Source organism: Corvus kubaryi, unplaced genomic scaffold (assembly GCF_017639235.1).
Source record: "Corvus kubaryi isolate FWS band 111438036 unplaced genomic scaffold, C.kubaryi_AGA036_p1.0 split2-37374, whole genome shotgun sequence".
Classification (NCBI taxonomy): domain Eukaryota; kingdom Metazoa; phylum Chordata; class Aves; order Passeriformes; family Corvidae; genus Corvus; species Corvus kubaryi.
In genome coordinates, this window is record NW_024582082.1 from 3,996,925 (window position 1) to 4,024,261 (window position 27,337).

Sequence of the window (27,337 nt, forward strand, 5' to 3'; positions counted from 1 at the left end):
TTTCCAGGACCTGCAGTAAGTATCGTGGATTTTACTGTTGGATCAACAAAGTTAAGGCTTCCCCTTCCCCTGCCTTTCAGTGTCCTTGCAAAAGCACAGCATTTTTTGGTAGAGGTGTGTCTGCAAACAAAATTGGTACCAGATGCTGCTGTATTTTTTTTTTTGTGATTGTAGAGAAATGGGGGGTATGTGTGGGGGTGAATTTTAAAATGTTTAACTTGCTGCCTCAAGGGACTCCCAGTAATTTTAAACTCAGAAAATATTCAGTAAAAACAAGTTTTCCCTTTAGAGAGTTCTTTAGTCTGCCTCTATTTAACAGAAAGAGCGCTGTACTAATATTTTAACGTGTTAGTGGGTTTATTGGTTCTAAAGCTCTGTCTTGCTTTTCTTATCTGTTGTGTTTCCAGCATTTAATATGGGTTTGGTTGCCTCACAAGGGGGGCTAGAGGGAAAACCATAGCTTGCTTGCTTCTTTCTTTGAAGTCTTGGGTAGAATAATGAGCATTCCTACCAATGCAACCAGAAAATTTATGGGCAAATAGTTGTTTGAAGGGGTAATAGTTGAAAATGTGTTAACTCCTCCTTTCAAATGTTCAGACGTGCCTTTGGCTGTGCCACCACATCCAAATCTGTTGTTCTCCTGCTGGTTTTGGAGTGAGAATGTATGTTTTGTTTGTGCCCTCTAAGTTGCTGAGGGTTGGTTTAAAAAGTAAATTATGGGTATTAGGTGCTTCTGGTTTTCTACCTTTCTTCCCCCAAAGGAGGAGGAGGAGGAGGAGAGGTGCAGGCTGTTAGCAGCCACATTTCCTTGTCTGTCATTGCACCAACAGAGGCATTTCTTCATGTTGTTCTCTTCCTATAGATCCCCACTGGGTTGAAAAGGGCTCATTTTAGGGAAAATAAATTTGGCAACTTTTCCTGGGCTAATAAATTTCCAGTTTTGGTGACAAGGAGTGCACATGAAGCGTAGGGGCTGTCCCAGCATCGTGGCTTTGGTTTTCCTGGGATTGGCAGCATTGCCTGTGAGTTTAATTGAGGTTTTCAACCCTTTGAATTTTTACTTCTATTTCAAATTCATTTTTTTAATGTAAAGACTTAAGAGGGGGTTGAGCAAAACGATTATTTGGGATTACAAATAAAGAGGATACTGCCTTACTAAAACTCCATATATAGAACTTAAGAGACATTTTCGCCTTGACTGAAGCACTTTGGCTCGTTTGAAATGGATTTGTGTAGCTGCTGGGTTGTGCTCAGAGGCTGTTATCAGCCCACACGCAGCCGGGTGCGTTGCTGCCTCACGTGTGCTGTCTGGTCACGTTTATTATGGCGATCCAACACAGGCAACATATGGTGCACTATTAATTTTTCTTTGTCTCTAGTTGGTTTCATTTCCTGGTTCCCACGGCACTATTGAATTGCAAATGGAGCACAGGAGAGGTTTAACACAAACAAGACCTTTTTTTTCCTTTCCTCTCCCCTTGCCCTTCTTTGAAAGACAACTCCTGGTTTAGTTAATTTTGGTTTGGGTGGGATTGGTTGGTTGGTTGGTTGGTTGGTTTTGGTTTTTTTTAATCCTGCTTTTTAGTATAAGTAGTATTTGCCAGAGACTTCTTTAAGCATAATATAAAATAAGTCCTAGAACCCACAGAACCACAATATTATTTTATTTCAACAGTACTGCATTTATTAGTTTCTTCTGTTTCTTGATTTTGGCCAGAAGGAATTGATTACTTCTTACATGTACAGCATCACACTGCTCTAACTGTATCCTCAATTCTGTTGTTCCCTAGTAGCAGTTGTTCTAGTATTTTATTCTTTTGGCTGTCATAAGTTAGTTATGCATATAAAATTATTAGAATTTGTGGTACAGGATTTGTGGTACAGGATTTGTGGCTGATGGATGATTGATTGTCTTGTTTGTGAGTAAGGGGTATTCTGCTCAGATATGCTATAAAACCTCTGTTTTGGAGAGTATTAAAATCACATGCTGGGTAGGAAATTTCTGCAGTTGAAATATAGACTTACCACAGACTGTAATTAAACATTTACAGTCACAGATATTAGCAAACACATTATGTGTTATTGTGCTGGCTAGGGAACTCACCAGCAAGTGAGGGCAGGGCGTTCCAAGTGTTTCCTATATATCTGTGTGTGCTCCACTGCCATACATCTTCATAAAAATCTCCCTGTGCACTTTATCCCAAGACCGTAATTGGTTAAATAGGCGGTTGTTGAAGTCGGTGCTGTTTCTGGATGAATCAGGAGTGCTGCAGGAGGCGTTACAGCCGCAGGGGTACTTAGGAGAAGGGAGAACCCCTGTGTGTGGTGTGGAGGGGACTGCTGGAGCTGTTCCATGCCGTGAGAAAAGCCTGACTCTGACTCTGTACCCACAGTACGCTGACACAACCTGTGTTTTTGGTAGCAGATGGCATTGCTGTGCCAGATACTCACCTTACTGCCTGTTTGTGTACCAGCTAATACTGAACAGCTCCTGCCCGGGAACCTGCGTCGGTCTGGCTCACAGCAGGCTCTGCTGTACAGCAAGCTGTACAGGCTCTGCTGTAGCTCATGGCGTGGTTAACAGCAGCTCGGGCTGTAAACACCTCTGGGAACCTCCCGAGGAGAGCACAAAAGGTGAAATGTCCTGAATGGGCTGTGTTTTATTCTGCTGATCCTGCAGGTGCTACCAGGAACTTCAGTAGGGTCTTTCCCCGCGGCATCAGCTGTGCTTTCTGCTTCATTGCAAAGTAAAGCAAAGCTTAGATGTGAGCTGGGAGAGCTGCACCCTGCAAGGAAGTTAATGGATCTAAGAGGGGCAGACCTTCACCAAATCAAGTGCTGGAACAGGAGTTTGAAGCTCAGTGATTGCTGTCCTGGCTGCTGGCTCAGCAGCTGCAGCCTCCACAGCCTCTCCCCAACACCTGGGTGTTTCCTTTCCTCTTTGTACCCCCATCCTAGGGCACGTGTATGGCCAGGATCCAGTGTGTGCCATGCATATCCATGGCTTCAGGGGCAGCAGGGGCTGGGCACAGGCAGCAGGGATGGGTGCAAGTTGGCAAAACCGGCGGTAAGTAGCCAAAGGGGAACAGGAGATCAAAATCCAGGGAAAATACGCTGTAGGTGTGACCTTTCTGATAGGAAAGTTGCCCCAAGAGGTTTCTCTGGAGTTTAGTGCCAGGGCTGACTGGAGAGCAGATGGCCCCATGTCCTGCCTGCTGCTATGTGATGTCAAGCTGCTCCAGGTGCATTGACTGACTTGTCTCCCTTGTTCCCCCCCACAGGGGCAGTCAGGACGTGATGGTTACCCGGTAACTCCACTACTCCTTTTATTTTTATTCTTTCCTAACCTGTGCTCTGTGGTCCTCTCCAGCTTTTTCTGTGACTCATGACTTTCCTTGCCTGTTTTAAGCTTCCTTTTTTTTTTCACTTCTTCGCTCTTTCTTCATTAGCAATAGCTTTTGAGGGATTTAGCCTTAAAACTTAAAAGCCTGAGCAATAATTTCCATTAATGTTTATAGGGATGAAATACTTGAGCCCTTTCATGGTTGCATTTATGCTCTTGCCTAAGAGTTCACTGGACTGCAAAGCAAGTGAAGGCTTTGGGGTTTGTCCCACTTAGAACTGTAAGGGATCAAATCTTGGGACACTGGTGAAAGAGCCTCAGGTGTTGAGATGGATCCTCATTTGCCCATATCCAAAAATTTTTCCCTGGGAGCAGAGCTGACCTGCTGGACATGGAGGGGGAGGGAGTCCTTGTTCTGGCCAGATCCCAAACCTCAGGCTGGCTCTCCTCATCCTCATCAATGCACTTGGCCACAGTGCTCCAGCTCCAAGGGGCTCAGCAGCTCATCCATCAGGGAGCGACTCCTAAGCACTCCCTTGGTGTAAGGGGTTGGTAAAAAATACTGTGTGAATTCTCCATGCTCATGGCATGGAGAGAGAGTTTCCATCTCTGCTCCTGCTTTTTGAATGGATGCGGTGAATCCTGCACTGCCTGTTGCTCTGGAAGGGGATTCTTGGCTATCCTTGGCCTTCTCCTTCCTGTGGTTGATGCCCTTTTTTCCTATTTTTTTTCCCTTTTTTTCTCCTTCTTTTTTTTGTCCTTTTTTCTTTTTTTTTGTCCCCTGAATGGGTGTGTTAGAAAAACTCCCTCCTTGTCTCTGCCACCACATGCCCTGGCCTGGCTCCCCTTGAGTGCCCAGAAACCATAGAAACATCTATTGAGTTTTATGTGTGTCAGGGAGCTCAAGAGAGGAGGATTGGAAGGGAATTCCAGGGCTATTTGCAGTTTTCCCTTCCCCTGGACCCCTGTGATCCTCCCTGGGGAGGACAGTGGTGTTTCCCCAGAAAGAGAGAGGTGGGAGATGGGGTTAATTTTGCAGAACCAGCCTATGCTGCCGTGGCATCCCTGACATGAATGTACTCCACCAAATGATTAGGACAGATTAAATTTGTTGTGAGGGGAGGGAGGGGAGGCTGTGGGCAGGCAGGGCTCCTGTGTCCAGGAACGGGGTTTGTCTCCCTCAGGTGGCACCTGCCTGCAGCAGCCCCTGAGATGCTGGAGCCAGGAGGTTGAACAGATGCCTCAGGGGTCTGTTGGAAATGAAGAGTTTATTTTATTAGAAGTTAGGATGTGAACATTTCACCCTAATGGGCTGTTTAATGTCAGTTTTAGAGCAGTTTTTGCCCTTGTGGGATGTGACAAACACTGCTGGATTAGCCAGTGCCCTTGGCAGGTTTGTCCCTTCATGTCTCAGTCATGTGGTTTAGTTGCAAAGCTCTGAAAACCAGAAACCCTGGGAGGAAACGGGCTGTTCCCCAGGACAGAGCATCACCACAGTCCCCATGGGCAGCCTGGCACCTTGCCTGTCCCAGCTCCTGCAGAGGGATTTTGGTGATGCTCCAGCACTCCTGGATGGTGCAAGGGAGTGGCAGTGACCTCAACTGTGCTGCCACATCTGCAGTGGGAAAATGGCATTAACATCACCACAAGGTTTTTCCTCCTCTCTCTTACCCCCAGAACCTGGTCTAGGTGAGCTGTGGGGCTGGTCACATCCTGACTTTGAAACCATCAGACACTGAATTACTACATCCATGTGGCTGTGGCTGCACTAATTAACTTTATCTAATAAGGAGGTGAGGATAATTGTATTTCCAAAGCAATATGTATACCTGAAAAAGGAGGAAACTAAACATGAAGCACGCTTGAGGGTATTATTCAGCAGAAGCGTATGGACAGGTTTTATTAAATCTAGTTGCATATTCAAATGAATTTAATTATTTAGTTCCCTTCAGGGTGATCAAATAAACTCTGAGCTGTTTCAAGGGGTGGATGTGGTGGAAATGCAGAGGTAGAAGGTGGATATTAAGTGGTGTGTGGCCAGCAGTGCTTTGAGCTGCTAGTTTATAACTGAGCTGCAAGCAAAGGAAGCTTTAAAGGGATGAAGTGATCCGGAGCTCTGGAAATGGGGCCGAAAGAGAAAACAGCTTCTCTGAGATGATTTCAATATTTTTATATTTAATGTCTTAAGATGAGGTTGGAGCCTTACAATAAAACTTTACAGCAGAATCAGTTTTTTTCTTTATAAAGTTCTGTAGGTTTACTGTTACTTTTGAAATCCCATAGAGGATTTGGTTTCCGTTTCTAACCCTATGGCATATCCTACTAACATTGTCGTAACAGCTATGAAGGATGTTGGGATTTGTTGCTCTTCTGCTCTTGTTTGATTTGGTTTTGACATCGCACTGATCATGGATCACAGCACATACCTCAGCCTGAATTTCAGTATAAGGGCTGTATGGGTCTGTCTTCTCTCCTCTTTCACCAGTAACATTTCAGCTTGGCCCGTTTGGGCCAGATTTGACAGAAGAACAAAGACTTAGTAGATAATAGTTTAACTTTTGATACTGGGGGCAGGTTAAGGAAAACACTTTTCTGATGCCCATGGTGAGGCAGGAGCCATGCTGCCATACAGCTGCCTTGAGCTCAGGCTTGCACAAGGCCAGCGGAGGAAAAGCAGATGTGCAGCCACCACAGTGATGGAAATGTGTTTCTCGTTGGGCAGGAGCAGGCCCTGGGACTGGGATCCCTTGGGACATGTCCCAGGCTGTGCTTCCTGAGGCAAGGAGCATCCTTGCTGCAGAGTGGTTCCCCTTGACTTGATGTGCTGTCAGCGTGTCGGGGTCATTTGTCCTCAAGAAGCTGGGAGGGGAGGGAGGGGTTGGGTGTGCAGAGAGCTGGTGCACTGGGGCTGTGGCTGCTTTCGTGAGCAGGGCAGGCCAGCTGCATGTGGGCAGGAGGAAAAGGAGAAAATGAGGAGCAGATGGGAGAGCTGAACTGCAAGTAGGCTTTGAACTGGCCTTTCAGAGCAGGAGGATCTCTGCATTACACAGCTGTTTAATTGGATATTAGGAAACATTTCTTCACCAAAAGGGTTGTGGAGCGTTGGTCCGGACTGCCCAGGGAAGTGGTGGAGTTACTGTCCCTGGGGGGATTTAAAAGATGTGGCTCTTGATTTAGTGGTGGGGTTGGCAGTGCTGGGTTAATGATTGGACTTGATGATCTTAGAGGTAATTTCCAACCTGAATGATTCAGTGATTCTAAGCAGTGGCTGTGCAGTGCTCTTAGCAGCCTTGCCCCCATCTCTTTCCCTGCCTCATGCAGGGATGGTTCTATACTTGCCTTCAAACTCCTCAGTTGCTCTCCTACATGGTATTTCTCTTTCCCAGTGAGAGGCTGCCTTTGTGGTTCACCAGAACCCATTCCCTTCTCTCTCTCCATTTACTGGAGAGGCCTTTTGAAGCCAAAGTCTCTGTTTCTTGAGAGTTTCATCTGCCTCTACTACTCATCCCTAAAATCAGTCTCAGCTACACCGCTACGTGACATCCCAAATGGAGGACTGTCACTTCAAGTGGGAAGAAACCAAAAGAATGAAGTTGATTAATGAGGGGAATTACTTCATGTGCATGTCTTCATTAATAGAAAGCAGATCAGGGAAGAGGCTTAGCGGAAGAAAAGTATGATGTGAAACAGAATTGTCTCCTATTTTATACATTTCCCTTAGAATACTAGAATTTATTTTTAGTTGAGCGGTGTTACTCATTTTATTCCTCTGGTGTGTAATGTTTGCCTTCTGAATTCTGTTAATCACTTGTGTGTTGCCTGGAAGAACCCAGGCATTGTCCTGCCCATCTCTTGCAGCAGTGGGAACCTTTTGGGAAGGCAGGGAGAAAAGACTTAATGTTCTGCCTGCTTAGAAGTAATGCAGCTTATTACTGAAAATAATTCAGCACTGAGTATCCAGCTCTGGGCTCCCCAGCACAGGAAACACATTGTCCTGTTGGAGCAAGTCTAGAGGAGGCTACCAGGATAAATAGAGGAATGTAGAACCTCTGCTATGAGGAAAGGCTGATAGAATTGAGATTTTTCAGCCTGGAAAAGAAAAGGCTTTGGGACATCCTAATTGCAGCTGTGCAGTACCTGAAGGAGCGACAAGAGAGCTGGAGAGGGACTATTTACAAGGGCCTAGAGTGGCAGGACAAGGGGAATGGCTTCCCACTGACAGAAGGCAGGGTTAGATGAGATACTGGGAGGAAACTCTGTATTGTGAGGATGGTGAGGTCCTAGCACAGGGTGCCCAGAGAAGCTGTAGCCCCATCCGTGAAAGTGTTCAAGGCCAGGTTGGACGGGGCTTGGAGCATCCTGGGATAGTGGGAGGTGTCCCTGCCCATGGCAGAGGAGTGGGGCCTAGACCGTCTTTAAGGTTCCTTCCCACCCAAACCATCCCATGATTCTGTGACTGATAGTGTCCTTTCCTAATGACAGGCAACTACACCAATATAATCAACTAATGGACTTCAGGCAAAAAAGAGTCACGACACAGGCATTGCTCAATGCTGGCATTTCATTTTGGGGAATAATTGTTCCGTCGGAATTGGGGTACTCCTGTACAGGCTATTCTCATGTATTTATAGTCCAGTGCATGCTAAGATGCTGTTGGAGCTAAGCAGGTCAGCATCTTCAGAAACTTTTATTTTGGGAGCTTTGGACAGTGAGCTAATATGTTCCTTTGGCTGCAGTGTTGTAAATCCAGAGTTATCTACTGAAGTCAGCTGTAATATATAAGCCAGAAATCAACTGGTAAGGATGGTAAAACTCTGGTTTTAATTAATTTTCAAGACATAAAGCGAAGCCAAATGTGTTTTTCTAGGCTGATGTCTGTGAAAGGGGTTGAAGAAGCACGTGTAGAAGATGGTTCCCTGACTTATAAAAACCCAGCACTGGTACACTGACTTTGGTTACAGCTCTAGACCTTGACCATAAACAGAGGAGTCAGGGGTTTTCTCCCCGCAGCAATTAAGAATTTCATTTAGTAGACAACTTAGGGAAAGTCTGTGCAAGCTTTTCATGTATGACCCATAAATGTAATATGAATGCAGACAGGATGATGTGTGGGAAATGAGGAACACATGCCTTAGCCTGTTCCTGGTGGCAGCTCCTCCGTGCCATTGTGGTTCCTTTTTTACCAGAAAGCTCCAAGGCATGCACTTAACCAGTCATTTTGGAAATGGCTACACCAGAAGGCCAGATGTGGCATTAATAACAAACCAGTTTTACGAGAACTGTAGGAGTAACTTAGAACTGAACTGCCTGATGTCTCTATGAGTTGCCTCCACCTATGCAATTATCTCCAAGTGCTGCTTGGGTGTGCTCAGGGTGCAGCCTGGCAGAGTGGCTGGTGGAGCCCTGTGTAGCACTGGGATTGCTCCATGCACAAACCAGAGCAGCAGGCAGTGTTTTAACTCTTCAGGAGGGCTGCCAGAAATCCCATGTGAGGCCATGCTATGTGGTCAGATCTCATGGGCTGTGTGGACCCCATTTTTTCCTGGTTTTTTGCAGTAGACAGTTGCTTTCCAGACCTTGTGTGGTAGCTCAAGCACAGATGCAGTTGCCTGTGGTGTCCAAAACACATTGCATGGGTGTTTTGGCTGTTTGTGCATTGCTAGACTTGGATATTTTAAACACTGTATGGTGTGATGGAGGCGTCTGTTGGTGAAGTATTTAGTTTTCTTAGCTAGGCTAATCAAGGTCATAACTGTAATTTAGGGTTCAGTCCTGTGTTTGTTCTCATGTTTTATTCGTAAATATTCAGACTTCAAGGAGCATCTCCTGTGCGTGAAGTCATTTGAACACATACCTCTCCCAGTAAGAGCCCAAAAGACAGAAGTACCAAACATTCATTTTACAAGGCAAACTTTGTAGTTCCAATCCTTTTCATTTTATTTTAATATCAGTTTTGTGGCCAATTCACGTAATTATTTGCCTAGAGGGAAAACTCTCTTTAAACAGGGAAAGCAGATCCAGCGTGTTTTCCTGCTACATCCATTTGCTGGCCCTCTGATGTGGAAACAACAATGATTTTGTGAAGACCAGTTCTTCATGGCAGCAGTTTATTTTCCTTTTGATTTAGAGGTAATTCTTCCACAGGGATAATAAAAAGTTGTCTTATATCCCACCCAGTAGAGGAATTGCAGATACATTTATTTATCCTCTGTGTTTCCAGTGGTTCTGGATAGGGAGAAGAGACGGCCTGGTGAAGGTGCTGACAGCAATGGCAAGGAGAACTTTGCAGCCCAAATTGCACCAGCAGGGCAGAGGTTTGGTTTCTGGCTTCTGCTTTTCCTCTGGTTCCCTGCCTTGAGTGTTGAGTGCAGCTGGTGGGTCTGCATCTCTGTTTCCAGTGCATTTGGGTCCAGCCCTGTGGTAGAGAGGCTCAGTGTCTAGGCAGAGGAAAACTCAGAGAAGTTTTCTCATGAACCACCAGAGAGAGGTAATCCAAACAGAAGCTGTCAACCAGGAATGACACTGGTGTGGAAAGACTGTAAAGGCAGTAAGTTGCTGAAGTGTTCACTTGAAACACCAACATTCTTCCAAAATAAGTACTTACCTACTTAAAAATTGCATTCCCACCTCAGAGGCCATCTCCTCTCTCATAGGTGGACATTAAAAAATATATCCAAAGCCCAACAGAGACAAGATTTCCTGATTATAGGCAAAGAAAGAAATCATATTTTCAAGTGCTTGAAGAAAGCAGTTGTGCAGAACACGTGGAACTCATTTAAGCCTCAGAAATTTGGGCGAAGTCGGGGGACTCTTTCTTTCATAAAAGTACTTTGCTGTTTTGGAAGAAAGCTGGTGCAATGTGATGCACAGATGAGTGAGTTCTTGCCTCTGAAATGGTGGTCTGGCATGTCTGCCCAGGAACCACTGTGCTGGGACAAGTGAACAAACTGGCCCTATTTTGGCATCTCCAAGTGACCTTCTTTGAAAACCCAAGCAGTGCCCTGTGCAGCTCCAGCCCAGTGTTAGTTTTCCACCCCAGTGTTTGTTTTCCACCCCTTTGGACCAGTCAGTGTTAGGTTTGAATCCAGATATTTTCCTTGAGCATCTTTGAGAAGACATCCAAAACAAAGAGGAAGCTCTGTTCACAGACAGAATGCAGCACATCTTGTGGTTAAGGAAGAGGCAGCTCCTGCAGGGAAAAAGGTCCCTTATCTCATTTGAAACCCTGCAGAATGTGGTTGACATGTCTGGAGGACAGCTGGGAATTGAAGCACTCTGGTGAGCTCAGGCTAGTGATGCAAAGGAGGGGCTGAACAGGGGTCAGAGCCCAGCACTGCCCCAAAAACGTTCTGAGGATAGGGTTGGGGTTTGGTTTTTCTGGTTTTGTCTGTTTGTTTCTTTCTTTCCCAAGGCTTTCAGAAATGCTGGGAGCGTCCATGCCCTGTGGAAGGGAGAGGGGCTCTCCCTGCAGAGGCTGGCTCTGCATGGCTGCCGGATGCCCGGCGGGGACCAGCCCGGCCTCCGAGGTGGCTGCTCCCTTGCAGAGCTGTCTGGTTTGCATTATGGGTGAAGTTTTCTAGCAAATTACTGCTCCTCTCTGCTCCATTTCCATCAAAGAATGGGCAGAGGCCTCCCAGCAGTCTGTGGACAGATTTTTTTTTTTTAATAGAGCACAGATATGTGGGGTTTTTTGTTGTCTTGCTATCACACACTTGGCTCTTATCAGGCTGCTCTGCATCATTTACCTGACACCTCTATTGAGGGATTTATTCCTGGCAGCCTGGGCTGTGGGACATGGTTCCCTCTGAAGATATATTTCAGAGCCTTTGAGGTTTTGGTGATGCTGAGCCCCACCAGATTCTGTAGGCGATGCTTAAGGTGTACTCAGGTGGCCTTTTTGGAAAGAAACGTGGGAGAGGGGTGAGAGTTGCTGCAGCTGGGGGTCTCTGTGGGTGAGGGGGACTCAGCTCATCCCACTGCCCGGAGCAGCCCCATCTTTTGGGATCTCCCACAAGACTGGGATTGGATGTTGCATGCAGGGAGATTAGGTTTAGGGGAACCCTTAAATGCCCTTCCTCATAAAAAGAAATGGGATTTTCTAGCTGAACAAAGAGGTCCTGGCTCTGAGGCCATGCAGGATGCGGCCTTGGCCTGCATGTGTAATTTGTTTCCAAATGAAAACAATTAGTCTTGCAAGCATTAAAGAATAATCATGTCTCATCAACGTTGCTGTTTAGTGCTTGTAAGAAAATTGTAGAAGCTGTTTGGTTTGGGTTTTTTTTTAAATGATGCAAAAACTATCATCTAGTAATGGAAAAGTGGGTTTCCAGTTTGCATGTAGTCGTGGAGCAAAGGGGAATTTGTGTTGGACAATACTGAAATCGTTTTTTTCAAACAAAGAAACAGAAAATTGTTAGCAAAGGTTTGTTGATAATCATGTTCATGCTTAAAAAATATTATTTATTTTGAAGTGCAGGGCTGTTCCAGTGTGCAGCAACCCCATCCCATTGCACTGAGGCCCTCCATACTATATATAAAGTTAAACATGAAACTATTGGGATATAAATGATCTTAATGCTTAAACATGACAGCTCCTGGTAGGAATATTTCCATTGTTATGTCATGCTGCAGAGTGATACGATTTTGGGGTCTCACACCGGAGACCCAGAAGTCAGGGCTGATGAAGGAGGAACCTCCTGCCCAGGGCTCCTCCAGGCTCACAAAAGTGAGGGGTGTGTGCTTGGGGTAATTCCTTGTATGACCGATTTCATACTCTTCACAAGTTTTTTAATGTAGTAATAAATTTATCTAGCATCATAAATAATAATGATAAAAAATAAACAACAATATACAATAAATTAGATCATGTATTTAAATGCATTTCAAAGGACGAACGATTAGCGCAGCAGAGGTGGTATTGGATGGAGTAGAAACTCGTGATTTTGTAAGGGTTTCTGATCCTTCTGAACTGAGGACTTCAGGGAGGGAGGATGAGGTGACATCCCAGAGCAAGCCTCTTGGACTCTGTTTATTCACAGTTAGTGCCAGTGATTCTCAGCTGCTATTTAGGGGACTCACAGTTCATTTTTTGTTTCCCAGTCCCTTTTCTCCCTTTTCCCTTCAGCTGGGAAGCTGGGAGCAGCCACAGCAACCTGGCTGCCTTCCTCCACTTTCCTTGTGACGGGTCTGGCAGGGCACGCTTGGGCACAGCTTTTGCCAAGGCTTTCTTCTCACACAGAAATGTGCTGAGGAACCGCGTGGCCAGCAGACACTGTCCCGCCTGTGAGGATTTACAGCGTGGCCTATAGGAAGGGATGGTCCCTGTTCCCTGGCTGTGCTGCAGATGACCCAGGGCCCTTTGCAGGGGTAGTAAAATACTGTCATGCTCTTTTATTCATTCCTTAAAATATAAGATTCTACCCTTTTTTGAAACCACAGGGATAGAAAGGCAGCCTTTTGAATTTGTCAAAATTTGACTGCAGGGTTCCTTCCGACCCCGTGCTAATTTTTAGCAGAGCAGGAAACATTAAAAATAACCATGAGAGAAGATTTCCCAACTCAGAAGGATTGTCCTCTTAATAATCTCTGGCTTTGTTTTCCCTAGATATTTTCCCCCCTTAAAATTCCTGTAATGCTGCTAGAGCAAGTCCATCCCTGCCAGCAGCAGTGAGGGCGCTGGCGGGGACAGCAGAGGGCCAGGTAGCCAGGCTGGCACCTTGGCTTGCTCTGAGCCAGAGGTGAGTGATGTACATAGGAAATGCTTGTTATTTATTGGAAGAGCTTTTGGAACCAGAGCTTGCAAGCTCCACATCTTCCCTTTTTGGTGAGCTCAAAACTGTTCTCAAGCCTTCAGCTGGTCTCAGCAATGGGTGAATCTCATTTTTGCAAGGAGAGGTGGCATTTTGGTGCTGTATCTCAAGACTTCTGAGTTTTCTACTGAAACAAAATGAAAAATATATCAGAATTTGTTTTAAAATGCATCTGAATGTAGCCCCTTACTCTGAAGTTGAAATGTTGTGTGGCAAAACCAAGGCATGCATCAAGACTACATGATACAGTAACAAGCTCTGCTCAAGCTTCGACATCTTATCTGACCCATGTCTGCATTCTCAGCATCAAGGTACAACTATATATCATGAAGTAATATGTCATCGATGTATACCATAAAATATATTACATTTTATAAATAATGTCCTCACCTGGATGATGACAAAGGGGGATGCACCACTGGATCACCATGGATCGTTATTCCTGCAGGAACACCTGTGCCTGTGTTGCTCTTTGTGAGGGGTGAAACCAAGGCATGTAATTGCAATTATCACTCACCTCTGCTCCGTGGCACCAGCTCTCCCCATTAACCCAGCTCCCCCTGTCCCAGCAACCTGAGGGCTCCAGACAGATGTTGCAGATGTATTTTCTTTACAAAACTGAAGCAACAATTTTTCTTTTCAAGTGGGGAGGGTGTCCCACGGAGCTGGTTTGGTCAGGCACTGAACGCAGCTGGTCCTCACTGGTGTGTGGTCAGAAAATGAGCTGTGAGTTGGTTACCAGCCAGGAGGGGGCTCTGGGGTTGTCTAGGACCCCAACAGTGTTGTCTCCCTTCAAGTACCCTTGATTGACGGATTTTGTCCCACTTAGCCAGTGCAGTGACTGTTTTGGTCAGAACTGTGTTTTGGGGGAAATTGATTAAATTTTCCTTCTACCTTGTCTTAAATCATTGTGTTGGTCCTAGGCAGAAAGTTCATCCCCTCTTGATGTAGTGAGTAAAGAATTATGTGAAGTGTGATCGCTGTGTGTGTGATTTAGAGCAAAGGTCTGTGATCAAGAGTGGGTGAAGGCATGAGTGAAATTTCTCCCTGGACAAAAAGCACAGCCTAAAGCCACTGCAATGCTTTCTATTGCTTGGGATGTCCAAAGAGAAAAATCTCCTTTTTCATACACTTTTCCTGGTTATTTAAGTGGAAGTGATTTTTGTCCCCTCAAAATGAAATCTCTATAGATATTAGTTTTAAGTGAGGGAATAGAGGGTTACTTGTTGTTTTCCTGTTCCTTGTTTATCAAATAAATTAGAGATTGCTTCATCTTTAATTAAAATTACATGGAGGAGAATTCAAATAAAAGACAATAACACTCTCAGCACATGGGCACTCCTGAGATTTGCAGGCAGTCAAGTCAGGCAGCCCAGATTTCACATGTTCTCTCTGCTCTACCCGTGAAATCCCCTGGCTGCTCTTGGGAACCCTGCCTTGCTCACACAGACATTTGGCTGGGCAGGTAGAGCAGAGTCAATTAAATCTCCAGCCCAGACTAACAAGACACTTAAAGGTCTGTGTTAAGTCTTGTCCATTCAGTGCTGTGGCTGGCCAAGAGCCCCTTTGGAACCCTGATGGATATTGTTTCTCTCAAGCATTAAATGCTTTCCCCCAAACATCTTCTGAATAGGCCATTGTTTTTGCTTCTGGATGTCTCTTTGTGGACTGATACAAGAATAGCTAAAAGCTGAAGAACTGGCATTTTATATTGAAAAAAATAATAATTCTGGGACTTCTACTCCTCTGAGAAGTTGAATGTGCTGCCAGTTCTCTGCTGAGATCCCATGTCTGATCCTCTGGAAGTCAGGGAGTTGCATCAGGAGCTTCAGATCAATCACCTCAAACAATCATAGTTCCAGGAAAGAAGCTGCATGAACCTGATGCCATTCCCAGGTTTTAGAATCTAAGTAATTGAGGTGAGATGAAGTATGGACGAGATGTTGGGGTAGTTTTGTTGTGACCTGCAAGCCTTTGCATTAACAGATAAAACTGCTTTATTTATATTTTCCATTACCACTGTGTAGCTCTCATGCACTGATAGTTCCTTATGAGAAAAAATCCACATAATGTGAGGAATATAACCAATGTTTGACCACTTCAGAAATCTCACGTGTGTAAAGAAATCCCCATTTATTTTCACATGAACTTCTCTTGTACAGGTCCCCTATCCCTTGTAACTCAGGTACTGATGACCTGCCCAGGTGATCTGGATTTACCTCTTTTTCCTAACAGAGCTGTGTTCCCCAGAGTTTCATATTCCAGGCTCCATCAGCATAGCCATTGCAGACTGATTTATTCCTTATCAGTGGCCATTTATTCCTTATCAATGGCTGTGAGCTGGAACGATGCTCTTTCAATGCAGCCATTGGCCTCCTCTTACCCACCTTTGTCTCTTTGCTCAATTTCCCCACCACAGATATAAGATAAACTACAAATACTCACCCTAATCAGTTCCCTAAGAAATACAGAGAACTTGGTGCTTTAGCACTGTACCATAGTCCAAACTCCATTTGCTTTGTTAGATCCTCATGGTTCCCAGGGCTGTAACGTGGGAGATGTTTCATCCCAGCATGTTGGGAGGAGAATGTGCATATTCCACACGTGTGGCTGTGCAGGGCAGGTGCAGGAGGGAGCAGGAGCTGATCCCAAGGCGCAGCTTTGCAGGTGGAGCCCTTGCATTTGCCACAGGCAGTGGATTTACAGTAACTCGTGTGTGTCTCTTGTCCCCAGAAGTGCCAGCTGATGACAGGGGCTGCTTTGGCCTTAGAGCACCTATGCTTCCTCCCTCCACACATCCCTCATCAAAAGCAATGTTTCCTTTGGCCCCACACATTCAGTGGTTTGGTGTTAATTAATGGCTTAAGTGCCAGAAATGCTGTGGAATTAAACATTTTCCATATTCATACAGCAGCCCTAGAAACAGGAGACCTAAGGAAGAGCTGGGATAACCGAATGCTTTAGCAAAAATAAATGGTTCAGATCCAAGGTCGATGTGAATCACTCTTGGATCTGCTCAGTTTAACCAAATCAGGCATGTTTTACTGCTGCTGTTTTTGACTTTCAAAACCTCAGGGAGTCCCAGGCGAAGTGCCAGAGCAGTGTCACCTTATCCCTGTCACTAATCCTGTCGCTTCCTTTCACGCTCCTTCACACTACAAATTGTTTGATGCCTCTTACTGTACCTCTGTGAAACCTTCCTGCTGGATTGCATGGATGGAGGATTAGGTAAATCATAGAATCATAGCCAAAGATTGTACTGTACGTAAGTAGAGTTTCTTTCAGAGTATGCCTGATATTGCTGTCTGTAAATTAATTTTTTTCCCCTTTTTTTTTTTTAATAATACTCTCTTTTCCTTCCTTCTTCAGGGGCCTCTTGGCTTGGATGGCAAACCAGTAAGTAGCACTAAGTGCCAAATATAACATGTCTTTGTTCATGCTGTTCCACAATAAATAGGCAGTATCTCAGCTATTGCTCATTTATTGCTACATATATAACTGTTTAGAAGGGACAATTGTACTTGGGAAAAATACTCCATGCAAGTTTGAATTCTGAGCCAGGGCTGGCCAGCACAGTTGGAAGTGAACTTTTCTTTACCTGTCAGCTCATCTCAGCTGCCTCTTCCCCTCCTGGGCCAGCTCGGCGAGCACAGACTGCAGATGAGCATCAGGCCAAATTTGGGGAATAAACTCCAGTAGCACATTCAAAGAGCAATGTCAGTGATCTTGGTTGTGTGCTCCTGGCACTACAGAGTGATACCATAAAAATAATTGATCCCAAAGTGGGTTCCATTTTCCTCCAAAGGATCTGAGCTGGGAACTGCTTGAGGGTGCCCAGTGTCCACTTTTTGGAGCAGACTGGATTAATTTATGAGCTGTTTTCTTGACTTCATTTTTGCTTGGAAGCCCTTTGGATATTCAGGTGCTTCATTATTTTCTTACTTATTTTACAGAAACACAGGCTTTTTTATTTTTATGCTAATTGAACCCTAGCCAGCTCTGATTCTTTCCACTGAATGGCTCCTACAGAAGGTCACAGCTCCATATTTTTTCTCCAAATCCCATTCTCTTCCACCACCTTCACTAGAGGGCCCCATATGAAATCTTTTTAAATTCTGGTCTTAAACGAAGTGAGGTTTCAAACTGGGTAAAAGTCATTCAGTCTTTGCAATTGAAAAGCTGTTCCAGACACTTATTTCTATCCAGTTAGGGAGTGTGTTGTTATAGCTGTACACTGTTGTGGTTGGTTTTTATCCTAACCCCAAGAATAAGATATGTGAATAAAATCTAGAAATAAGGCATTAGACAAGAAAAGAAGGAAGGGCCAGCTCACAGCCTGATGCTCAGGGCTTGGCTTTCATTAGCTAAACCTCATGCTGGCAGTGCAGTCAGACCCCAGAGCGCAGCCCTGCACCCCCGGGCTGGGGTGCCACTGCTGGGCAGGAGTGAGATCCCGAGTGAGAGGCAGGGGAAATCTTAATGACAAAGCAAACTTATCACACAGCCAGACTCAAACCAGACTGTTCATGATCTCTTTCATGACAGTAAGGGGCCAGCAGCCTTGCTCAGAGAAAAACAGCGGGAGGGAAGCTGCATGGGAATGCAGATGCTGCTGCCACTGGCCTCTCTGCTGACCTTCCCCCACTGCATCCCACTGGGTCCCACTTCAGCACACACTGTGAACTGGTACCAAGATTTGGTACTTTTCTGTGCTGGAAGGCACATGCAGAGCAGACACATCAAAGTGTTGCTCTCGGGTTCTCTCTGGGGCTGCAGTGTCTCTGCCTGCCTGTCCTACAGTCAGCTGCTTGGAGGGAAGATGAATGATGCCTTCAGCAAATAGGCCAGAGAAAGCAGCCTGTCCTCCTTGTTTATTTCAAACAGATGTATAATTGTTGTAATGATATGCTGAGCATGTGTTTTTTCTAGAAGTGATTTAATACCCCAAGATATCTATTGCATCTATTTAGAGTCATGTGTTAGAGAGCTGCTGTCACACTGCCTGCCCTGCTCTGGTCCTTCTCCCTACTCTGTCCTGGCAGGAGCAGGCAGGACCTTGTGGGTGCTTTTTGGTAGAGTGTTGCTCATGTCAAGCACTGCACAACTTAAAATAGTAGTATGTATTCCTTAAAATAATGGAGAATGCGGCTCAGGTTTGTGAATTGATGAATGCAATTTCCTTGGTTTTGTCATGTGCATTGGTGATTCTACAGCGCCTTAACTTGGATTCTTCTTATATGTTTCCAGGGACCTCCAGGACCAAAAGGGGAAAAGGTAAAGGCTGCATTAACAGATGGATTTTGGGGAAGCAGTTGTATATCCTCCAGTGGCTGTAATTCCTTCAAGTTCGGGTTGTCCCAATAGCCCAGCTGGGTTTTGTTGGGATGTGGAGCTGTAAAAATGGGTTCTCACATTGCTCTTGGAAAAGCCCCAGGAAGGGGAGGACAGGAAGAATTTGCAAAAAATTAGGGGGAACAACTATGGTGTTAAAGCTCACCCATGCTGTAGGGTTCTGGTAAGCCCCTAAGAGTCATGAGAGTGGCGTAAAACTCTCCTCATTCCTCCAAGAGATCTGGGCTCCATCGCTCTGTGTTTGCATGACACCCATGAAATCAGAGCAGCCAAAGAAGGTCATTACTGAAAGTGAAGTTAATTTTCACATGTGAAGGACATAAGCAGTTGCTAGGGGAGCCTTAGAGTTGGAAACAAACTGCTATTTCTGATTTATTATCTGTTTCATTGCCTGCCAGGGCAGAGTCTTTCCCTATTGTGTTGTCTCCAACCCTTCTCCTCCCTCATTTTAAATACATTAAGCAATAGGACTCTTGCCACTTCCCTTGTGTGCTGTACCCGTGTTCAGTCCTTCAGGGTTGATATTTGAACTCTGACCCTTTGCTGTTTTTCCTGATTTGCAGGGGGAAGCAGGAGACATCGGCCCAAGGGTAGGTAGTGACACAGCATGTTAATTTATTCTAAAATTTGGTTGGGTTTAGTCACTGCACAAAACAAAGCTTTGTGCAACCTTGCTGTAAACAGTATGGTAACAGTTGTGGAAACGTTTAATTTTGCCTTTGGAGCTCTTTGTGGTGGTGGTTTTCCTAACTTTGGCCATGAGGAAAAAAAAATCGAAGATCTTTGGGTACCTCATGAAGGGTTTTGCTTCTACTGAACTTTCTCCTCCCTGGCTTCCTCTTCCAGTGTCAGAGACAGACTCCATGTTTCTCCTGAAGTTTCTCTTGAGGCTGTGCTCCTTTTTTGTTGGCATTAGAGCACTAGTACGTGGGGGTAGGACCTGGTGTCCCAAGGGAGAGGTCCAGCACAGAGTTGTGCAGGATGGAACATTCCTCCTCCCTTGCTGAGCTCCCCACCTGGGAGCAGGATGACATCCAGGTGATATCCAGGCTGCCTTTGAAAATAAAGGGTTTAAAGTAACTGTATGATGAGGGAAAACTCTTTTGGCTATAGCACACAGAAATCAATGGAATTTTGTGGAAATGGCTCTCATGGAGCTGCATGAAGTTGGGATTTACTGAAGTAAATCAGGACAGGTCTCCACAGGACAGAATGGGGATGTGGCCCATGTTGGGGATGAGATGGGAGGTTTCACCACGAGGTGTGGGCTCTGTTGCAGAGGAATTTCTGAGGTGTGGCTGTCTGTGGGTTATGGGCACCTGCTGGAAACACCATTGTGTGCATGTGTTGGAATCCTGGCGTACAGGTGACCGTGCAGAGGCTGGGTTTGGAGCTGGCACCCAAGAGCTGGCTGACCTGGGTTAGATGTCGTTGCTGGAAACATAACCAGGACCTCAGTGGTTAATGTTGAGTAGAGATGCCTCAGAGATTTTTTTTTTTCCTTCCTTCCCTGGAGGTTGTAAACTCACTTTATGAAGTTAGTGTCATATTCTGAAGCAGCTCCCAATTGCCTTGGGTGTGTTTGGAAATGTCACCCTGGGGCTCAGAGGGGCCCTAAAATGTCTCACATAGATTTACAGCCCGTGTGGCAAAGGAGGGGCTCAGCATAAGGTCTCACTTTGTCTAAGTGCACACCCACGTACTCAGAAGAGGCTTTAAGAGGTGATTCAGCAGCACAGGGACGTGAGTTTTCACTCCTTGGCCAGGGCTGTGGGTGACTTTGGGGCTGGCAACTCGAGAGATGCCAGGAGGTGCTGCTCAGGCTCCAAAGGCTCTGTGCTGCCAGGTGCTGTGGAATTCACCTCCTGCTGCAGGAGATGCTCTGGGACAGGCTCTGTCTGGACTTGCAGGGCAGGTACCAGCTCTCAAGGTAACACTTGTCCTTTGTTTTCATCTACCAAGAAAAATGTGCTGCGTTTTGGGGTGGGGTTTTTTGTCCTGATTTGCATTTGTCCAGATTTTGCTTCAGTTTTTGATTTAATTATGACTTTTTGCACAACAGTGAGAAAAAGGCTCAAAAACAATTTGGGAGAAAAGAGAGAGAAAAAAGCCTGGCAGAACCATGCACAAGTAGACCTAAAAACAGGTGCCTGACTTTGAAAATAGCTCCCTTTATGTCTCCAGACACTCAGGGTTGTGAATAGAAGGCAAAACTTCTTAATACCATCTGGTCCAGATTACTTTTTATTTCTGAATTTAATCTGTTTTATTCCTCAAGTTTCAGTGGTGGCTTTGTTTAGCTGATTTTGAAAGATGTGTCAATGCAACTTGCTGCATCAATGGGAAGATAAATAATTAGGACTGTATCCAGTGCCCTCTTCCTTATAAATGGTCATGTCCAAGGGCGGTGGAATGGGGATAGAGTGTCAGTGAACACTAAAACACTGTCATTAGGAATGATGGATTCAAAGAGAATAATCCTTGGGATGGCTTTGGAGGGACTGTCTGTGGTGGGAGTGAGGTGATGGCAATTAGGGATTAGCTACTGAATATATTCATGTCTGCACTGCTTCTCTTTCTGTAATAAGCACCTGCCACTAGCGTGGACAAAAATAGAGATTATTACATGTGGGAGTGTGCCTGATGGCTGATGTTGGATGGTGATTTTGGAAAGCTGAGGAAGGAGATCACCTTGGGTTGTCTTAATCACTGAATGCTCATTGTTGTAAGCAGCATGAGGGAGGGAGGATGCTCTGCAGCCTCACCTGCTCAGGGTGGGGAACAAATGTGCCCAAATGTACTGACAGAATGCATGGAAGTGTATTTACAGGGAGAAATCAATAACAGATCCCCTCTGCTCTTGGGAGAATAGAGGGAGTTGAAGCAGGATGCTGCCAAGGCTGGGACAGCTGTGCCCTGATATTTGTGCCTGTGCTTCTCTCTCACAATCAAATATGTTGCTGCACCCCTGGAAAGGACTGGTTTTATGTGCCTGACTTGCTCCCTGAGCCAGCACTGGGCTGACTGCTCTGGATTTATGAACTTAGCTGGGTGATCTTGTTCGTACTGACAGATGAGATGTTCAGACAAATGATGGGGTTGAGGAATCTCTGCACATCTGGGCCGGCGGATGCACAGCGCCTGTGGCAGCAGCACCAGGTTTGCTCTCCAGAGGGAGAAAATGAGCCCCAGCTGGTGAGAGAAATGCTCTGTCTGCAGTGGCCCACATGGCACGTGCCTGCCCATGGCCAGTGCTGATGGAGATGGCTCCAGCATCTCCTGTATCCGGAGCTGCCGGGGGCAAAATGCTGGCATGGCTGAACAAACTCTGCAGCCACAGTGCAGACATAAAAGGAGCTTTTTCTCCCTTATTTTCTGCAAAATTTTAAGTGCTTGACAAGCTCACACTGCTGATAAAAACTCAGCACAGGAAGCATCCTGCAGGGCTCTCTGTGCCAGTCAACAGACGCCTATGGATACTTTTATTATTTGCTTATTTTGGAGTACTAGGTTGAAATGGCTACATCGAGAACTCTAAAGCTGAAAATTACCAGTGTTCAAGGTTTCTGTGCTCCAGTATTCCATTGCTACACGGGGTCAGATCCAATGGCCTGTTAGCCCAGTGCCTTGCAACCAGAAGCTTTGGGAAGTGTGGAGCAGGAACATGTAACCATCACACTTAACCCCTCTCCTGCAGCCTGGCTCTCTATGGCCTGAATGTTTCTTGAACCAGGGGTGGTGCCTCTCTACTTACTATCCCTCAGGGCTGCTCACCTTTCATGAGCCCATCTGTAACAGGGGCTGTTTAAAATGAAATGTGTGATGGCTGGATTTGGTGGGATATGGTGTGTTTGGCCTCAGAGCAAATGCAGATTGTTGTTTTCCATTAAAACAGATAGGCTTGGGACATGCTTATTTGGATGATGCTTACCAGTCTGAGGGACAAGAAAAAAATTTCAGTTCCCGTTTTGCTCTGTGGGCTTTTATAAAAATCCCACTTTATGCTGTTGTGTACTTTATGCACATAATGAGCCCCTGAACTGTGTCCCTTCTGTTTGCCACAAAACCCTTTGCTCTCAGTAGAGTCTTTTTGGTGGTTTCTGTAGTATTTGGAGGACCTGTCCACGTGCAAGTGTTCTGTGTCCCCATTAATTTTGATTTCTTAGTATTTCAGTGCTGTTCTTCCCAAAAATGGCTGCATTTAACTGAGTATTGAGCTTAAAGCCTCTCTTTACATCTTGAAAAAAGTTCTTGGTAGGGGTTGATTAGTTTTTTTCTATCTGACTTTACTTTTCCCTTCTCTTCTTGACACGATGGTGATAAAATATCTGTGCTGGGAGGCTGGGCAGGAGGTGGCCTTGCCAGTGCACTATTCACCCCAAAATTGAGGTTTGGGGTTATCTGTTATTGGTGTGCAAGGTTTAAAAGCTCCTAGGCAATTTGGACAAGAGGTTTGTTCCTTAGAAACCCCCAAAAATCCTCATGGAGGATTTTCTGTGTGTTTCCACAGGGCTTCTTGTGGCTTCACTCCACCCTCTTGATTCTCCTGTGGATGTGGGCAGGGATGGGTGAATGGGGGAAAGGGAGATGCACGTGGTGTCCTGAGAAAGGAAATGTCTTACTGCTTCTCCCTAGATAGATGAGTGGAAAGGCTAAAAGACAATAGCAATGACTACTGACACAGCCTAAATACATTGTTTTTGCATCATATAAATCTGGAAGATTTATTTGCGATTTGCAGGCTGGGAATACATCAGTATTCATTTGAACCTCTGAAAACAAATACAATATTTGGTCTCAGGGAAATGCTGGGATATATCATCCCCTATGGGGTTTACTGTAATAATACTCTTTATTCTGCAGTAGGGGAACCCTTTCCCCAGCTGCTTTGAATGTCCTATTGTGCAGTAATCTAGTGAAAAAATACTTGTTTCCCTCAGTCTGTGTCCTGCTTACAAAGCTCCAGTGTATCTAGAACCTTAAACCCACCAGTGTTGGCTACCTAGGCTATTACTTTCTAATATATCAGCTAATTATTAAAAAAAAAAGTTATATATTGCTACAGTCTTTCAAACTCACTCTTCTGCTGTGCTTTCATCTTGAACTGCTGCTCTTTCTTCTTCTGCCTCCCACTTACCCTGGATATAGATGGTTTTTCCCCACCTCAATCATGGATTTCTGGCTAATGATCAGCTTGTCTTTAGCCGGCGAGTGCTCAAGGTAGACACCAAAACTGCTGCCACTGGTTTGCTGTGATTGTTTGAGCTGCTTTTGTTTTTCCTTTCTGGCTGACAGTGCACTGTTGCTATTTTAAATTGCCACGACAATGTCTGTATTTAGAGATGCTTGTCGGGAGCATGTTTGACTGAAATCCCATTGGAATTCACGGGGCAGGCATTGTCAAAGTAGAGAGACATAAATCTAATGGGTTTTAACATTTGGTTATTTGTGAGATTTGGGTATCAAGCAGCAAAGTCCTATAAATGTTGATATGAACAGCGTTGGTATTGTAAAATAAAATGCATTCAAACTAGAGTAATCTAAATCCTTGAACTCTAAATGTGACATTGTAATTAGGAAAAATTCGGTGGGAGACTTGACATAATTGGTTGCAGTGTTCAGCATTTGCAATTGGGTGTTATAAAAAATGATGCAAGTGATTTAGGAGCCCAGATCTTGGTGAAAGGCCATGGGACTTGTGCTGCTAAGTCACTTAAGGACTTCTGAAAAATCCCATACTTGTCCCTGATTTGAGGGTGGACCACATATTAAACACAGCCCTCTGACTGCCTCGGTGGTGACTCTCCCAGATGTCGCTTAAAGATTTACGAAACTGCCTTTCCATGAGGCTTTCCCATTGTGCAGCCGCATGGATGGGCCGGGCCACGGCCCCGGGGCTGGGCTGTGGTGGCTGGTGGGGGGCAGGGAGCTGATACCCAGCCTGGAGCCGCACGGGATGCTCCCCTTGGGAATGGCACCCACCAAACCCGCACAGGGACACAGCGCCTTCTCTGCACTCAGAATCCGCAGGGTGTGAGCGGCTCGGGATGTTCACCCGTGACCTTGGCTGCATGTAAAGGATGAGATTAAGCGCTGCCACTTTTTCTGTGTGATTTTCTGGCATGGTGCACTGAGCTATGGCAGTGTGTGCATGCTCCCTGCCAGCATGTTGTGGGCCTGGGGTGCTCTGGGTGCTGTTGGGTTGGTAGATTCCATGCAGACAGTCACTGGGTAAGGGCTTAAGGAGATTAAATCTCATTGGAAGGCATTGAGCACAATCCTGGCTGAGGAATCAGACCCAAATGGCATAAATTGGCCATGAGCTCACTTTCAGCTTTCCCAGCTGGAAGCTGCAGTTAAACTCCTCTAGGACAGCAGAGGCCAGGGTGCTGGTGGCCCAGGGATGCAGTGCATGTGTCATGGACACCCTGAGACCACCCCTTCCAACACTGCTTCGTCTCACCATGTCTGTGTGAACTTCTTCCAGGGTGATCAAGGTCGAGATGGAGCCATGGGCCCCCCTGGTCCGCCAGGACCCCCAGGTGCCCGAGGGCCTCCTGGTGACACAGGAAAGGATGGCCCAAGAGGACCTCCAGGCTCCCCTGTAAGGACGGGAGATGCGCAGCGAGCACATATCAGGCAGTTCCCACCCTGCGAGGGACAGGAGGGCGAAGGGTGTCCCCTTCCCCAGTGCTGCCACCACAACCACTGAGTCCCCAGCCTGAGCCACAGCTGGGCTCCAAAGGCTGCTCCTAGAGCAAAGCCTTGGGGTATGGGGCAAGGGAGCAGGAGGGGACCTTCCATCTCAAGTTTTGGAGCAAAGAGCTGGACCTGGGGTGTGTATTTGCAGGTGCTGGTTGTACCTCACAGAGCCGGGAGATCTCCCAGTCTGTACTCTTTGGATGACCTGTTGCAAATCTGAAGACCACTGGCAATTTATTTAATAAAAAAATAGGCTAAAGCATAATGCAGTGAAACTTTCTAATTATTGCTGAGTATTTTGGAGAATGAGAGGTAATAGTTTCAATGTTGGTCATTTTATTTTTTGCAGGGTTTCAAAGGCGAGCCGGGAGAGGATGGAGTCATGGTCAGTATTGCTCAGAAGTGTCTGTGTGTGTGCCCCTCACCCTCACTGTACATCACCCTTCAGCTCACTGCAGCAAGTGGGTTTGTGTTGTAGCTTATGGAGGACAAAAAACCCCACATGAAATTATGGGTACTCTAAAATGGATGTTTGTCCAGGGCTACCTGGGAGAAAAGAGGCCGGTTTTTGTGTCCCCTTGGCTCTTCTGGAGGGATGTGGTGCTCCTGTATCCTGACTTCTGTCCCTCTGAAGCCACATGGCATTGTAACCAATTTGCTAAGGTCCGAGTTGGATAAAAAGGTGCTTATTATACATAAAATACATGAGCCATAAAAGGCTATTATTTACTGGAGCACAGAGAACAAATGCAGCTGTATTTGTAAGGGAAGATGAGAACTTGACATCTGTGTCATTTCTTTTTCTTGGAATTAACATACTCTTAGAAATGCTTTAATCCTGTTACACTCAGTTGTCAAACAAGTAAACCAATCACTCTTGTATTCAACAGGGTGCCAGAGGACCTCCAGGACCAAAGGTGGGTAATAATCTGTCTAATTTTAACATGAATTCTTGAAATAATGCTGCATAAGAGGAGTAGGGATGAAAATAAGCATTTTATAGAGGACTTCAACTCATCTGTATATACCAGATATAAAATTTCAAGGCATTGACTGGGGGTGTAAAAGCCTAAATATGTCTCTTCCTCAATATCACATCCACTGCCCGTGCTCAAACCTAGAAATGGGGGTGGAGGTAGCTGCAGGGGGCTGGAATCTGCTGTGCTGTGGGAATGTGCTTTCTTGCATTTCAGGGGGAAAAATATGATCATCACAAGCCAAGTATTTTAATTTTTAAATTAATTTTAAAATCAATTTTACAATTAATTTTGACTATCCACATAATTGGCTTTATTTTCTGTTATGTCCCTAAATTTCTTCCTCTTCTGTTGACATTGCTGTTGAAGGGTGAGCCTGGTGTCCAAGGGAAAAAGGTAAATGGTGATTTTTTTTTTTTTATTTTTTTTATTTTTAATTATTATTTTTAATGGTTTTTGCTTTGCTTTGCTCTGTGCTTGGCTAGGACAACCATTGCCAGAGACTGGTGTAGAAGCTGTGGTCGTGGCTGTCCACAGCAACTCTTCCCTTGTGTTCCCTCGGTTTCATGTCCATGTGGTCCTGGAGCTGGGCATGGCTGTGCCTGCAGCCTGGCTTTCATTTCCACGAGCCAGCCAGAAGCTGCAGCCACATCTGCCCAATAGACAAAGAATAAAACAGCAAATGCCAAGCAAAGCAGTAGGTCCTGAGCCTTTTTCTCCAGTAATTCAATGAACCAAGATGTGCCTGGAGGATGTTCTCCGACCAAGGGCCCTGGGATGGCCATCACCATGCAGCACTGCAGCCCCATGGGAGAAGTCCCCTTGAAGGCCAGGAATGCTGCTGGGTGTGGCATTGAGGACTGCGAGAGATTCACATGTCCAAGCTCCCCATGTTTTCTCCCGGTGGTGCCATTGAGAAGTGGATAAATCACTGCCTTTAAGTGAAGTCAAACCACTGACAGGGCCCAGCCTTTCCCTCTTACTGATTTGCCCCAAACCAGGTTTGGCCATGGGTGTTTTTCAGGCCAGAATTTGGCTTAAAAATTTTATAACTGGCTGGTAAAACTGACCTCTTCAGCACCCATTAAGTGGTTTTACTCCAGGAGAACAACAAAGCACAAGCAAAACCAGAAAACCTCTCCTGGCAGAGGGTG

General features: G+C 45.6%; 1 protein-coding gene across 1 annotated transcript in view; it reads left to right on the forward strand.

Moving 5' to 3' along the window:
- COL23A1 (collagen type XXIII alpha 1 chain) overlaps positions 1-27,337 on the forward strand; it is a gene marked incomplete at its 5' end in the record, with an annotated part of 188,572 nt that overhangs the window by 138,456 nt on the left and 22,779 nt on the right. The window contains 9 exons of the mRNA XM_042014529.1: positions 8-15; positions 3,282-3,308; positions 16,522-16,548; positions 18,400-18,426; positions 19,068-19,094; positions 24,992-25,108; positions 25,556-25,591; positions 26,097-26,123; positions 26,553-26,579. Of these exons, the coding sequence (XP_041870463.1) occupies positions 8-15; positions 3,282-3,308; positions 16,522-16,548; positions 18,400-18,426; positions 19,068-19,094; positions 24,992-25,108; positions 25,556-25,591; positions 26,097-26,123; positions 26,553-26,579 (323 nt within the window). The remainder of the gene's footprint in view (positions 1-7; positions 16-3,281; positions 3,309-16,521; positions 16,549-18,399; positions 18,427-19,067; positions 19,095-24,991; positions 25,109-25,555; positions 25,592-26,096; positions 26,124-26,552; positions 26,580-27,337) is intronic.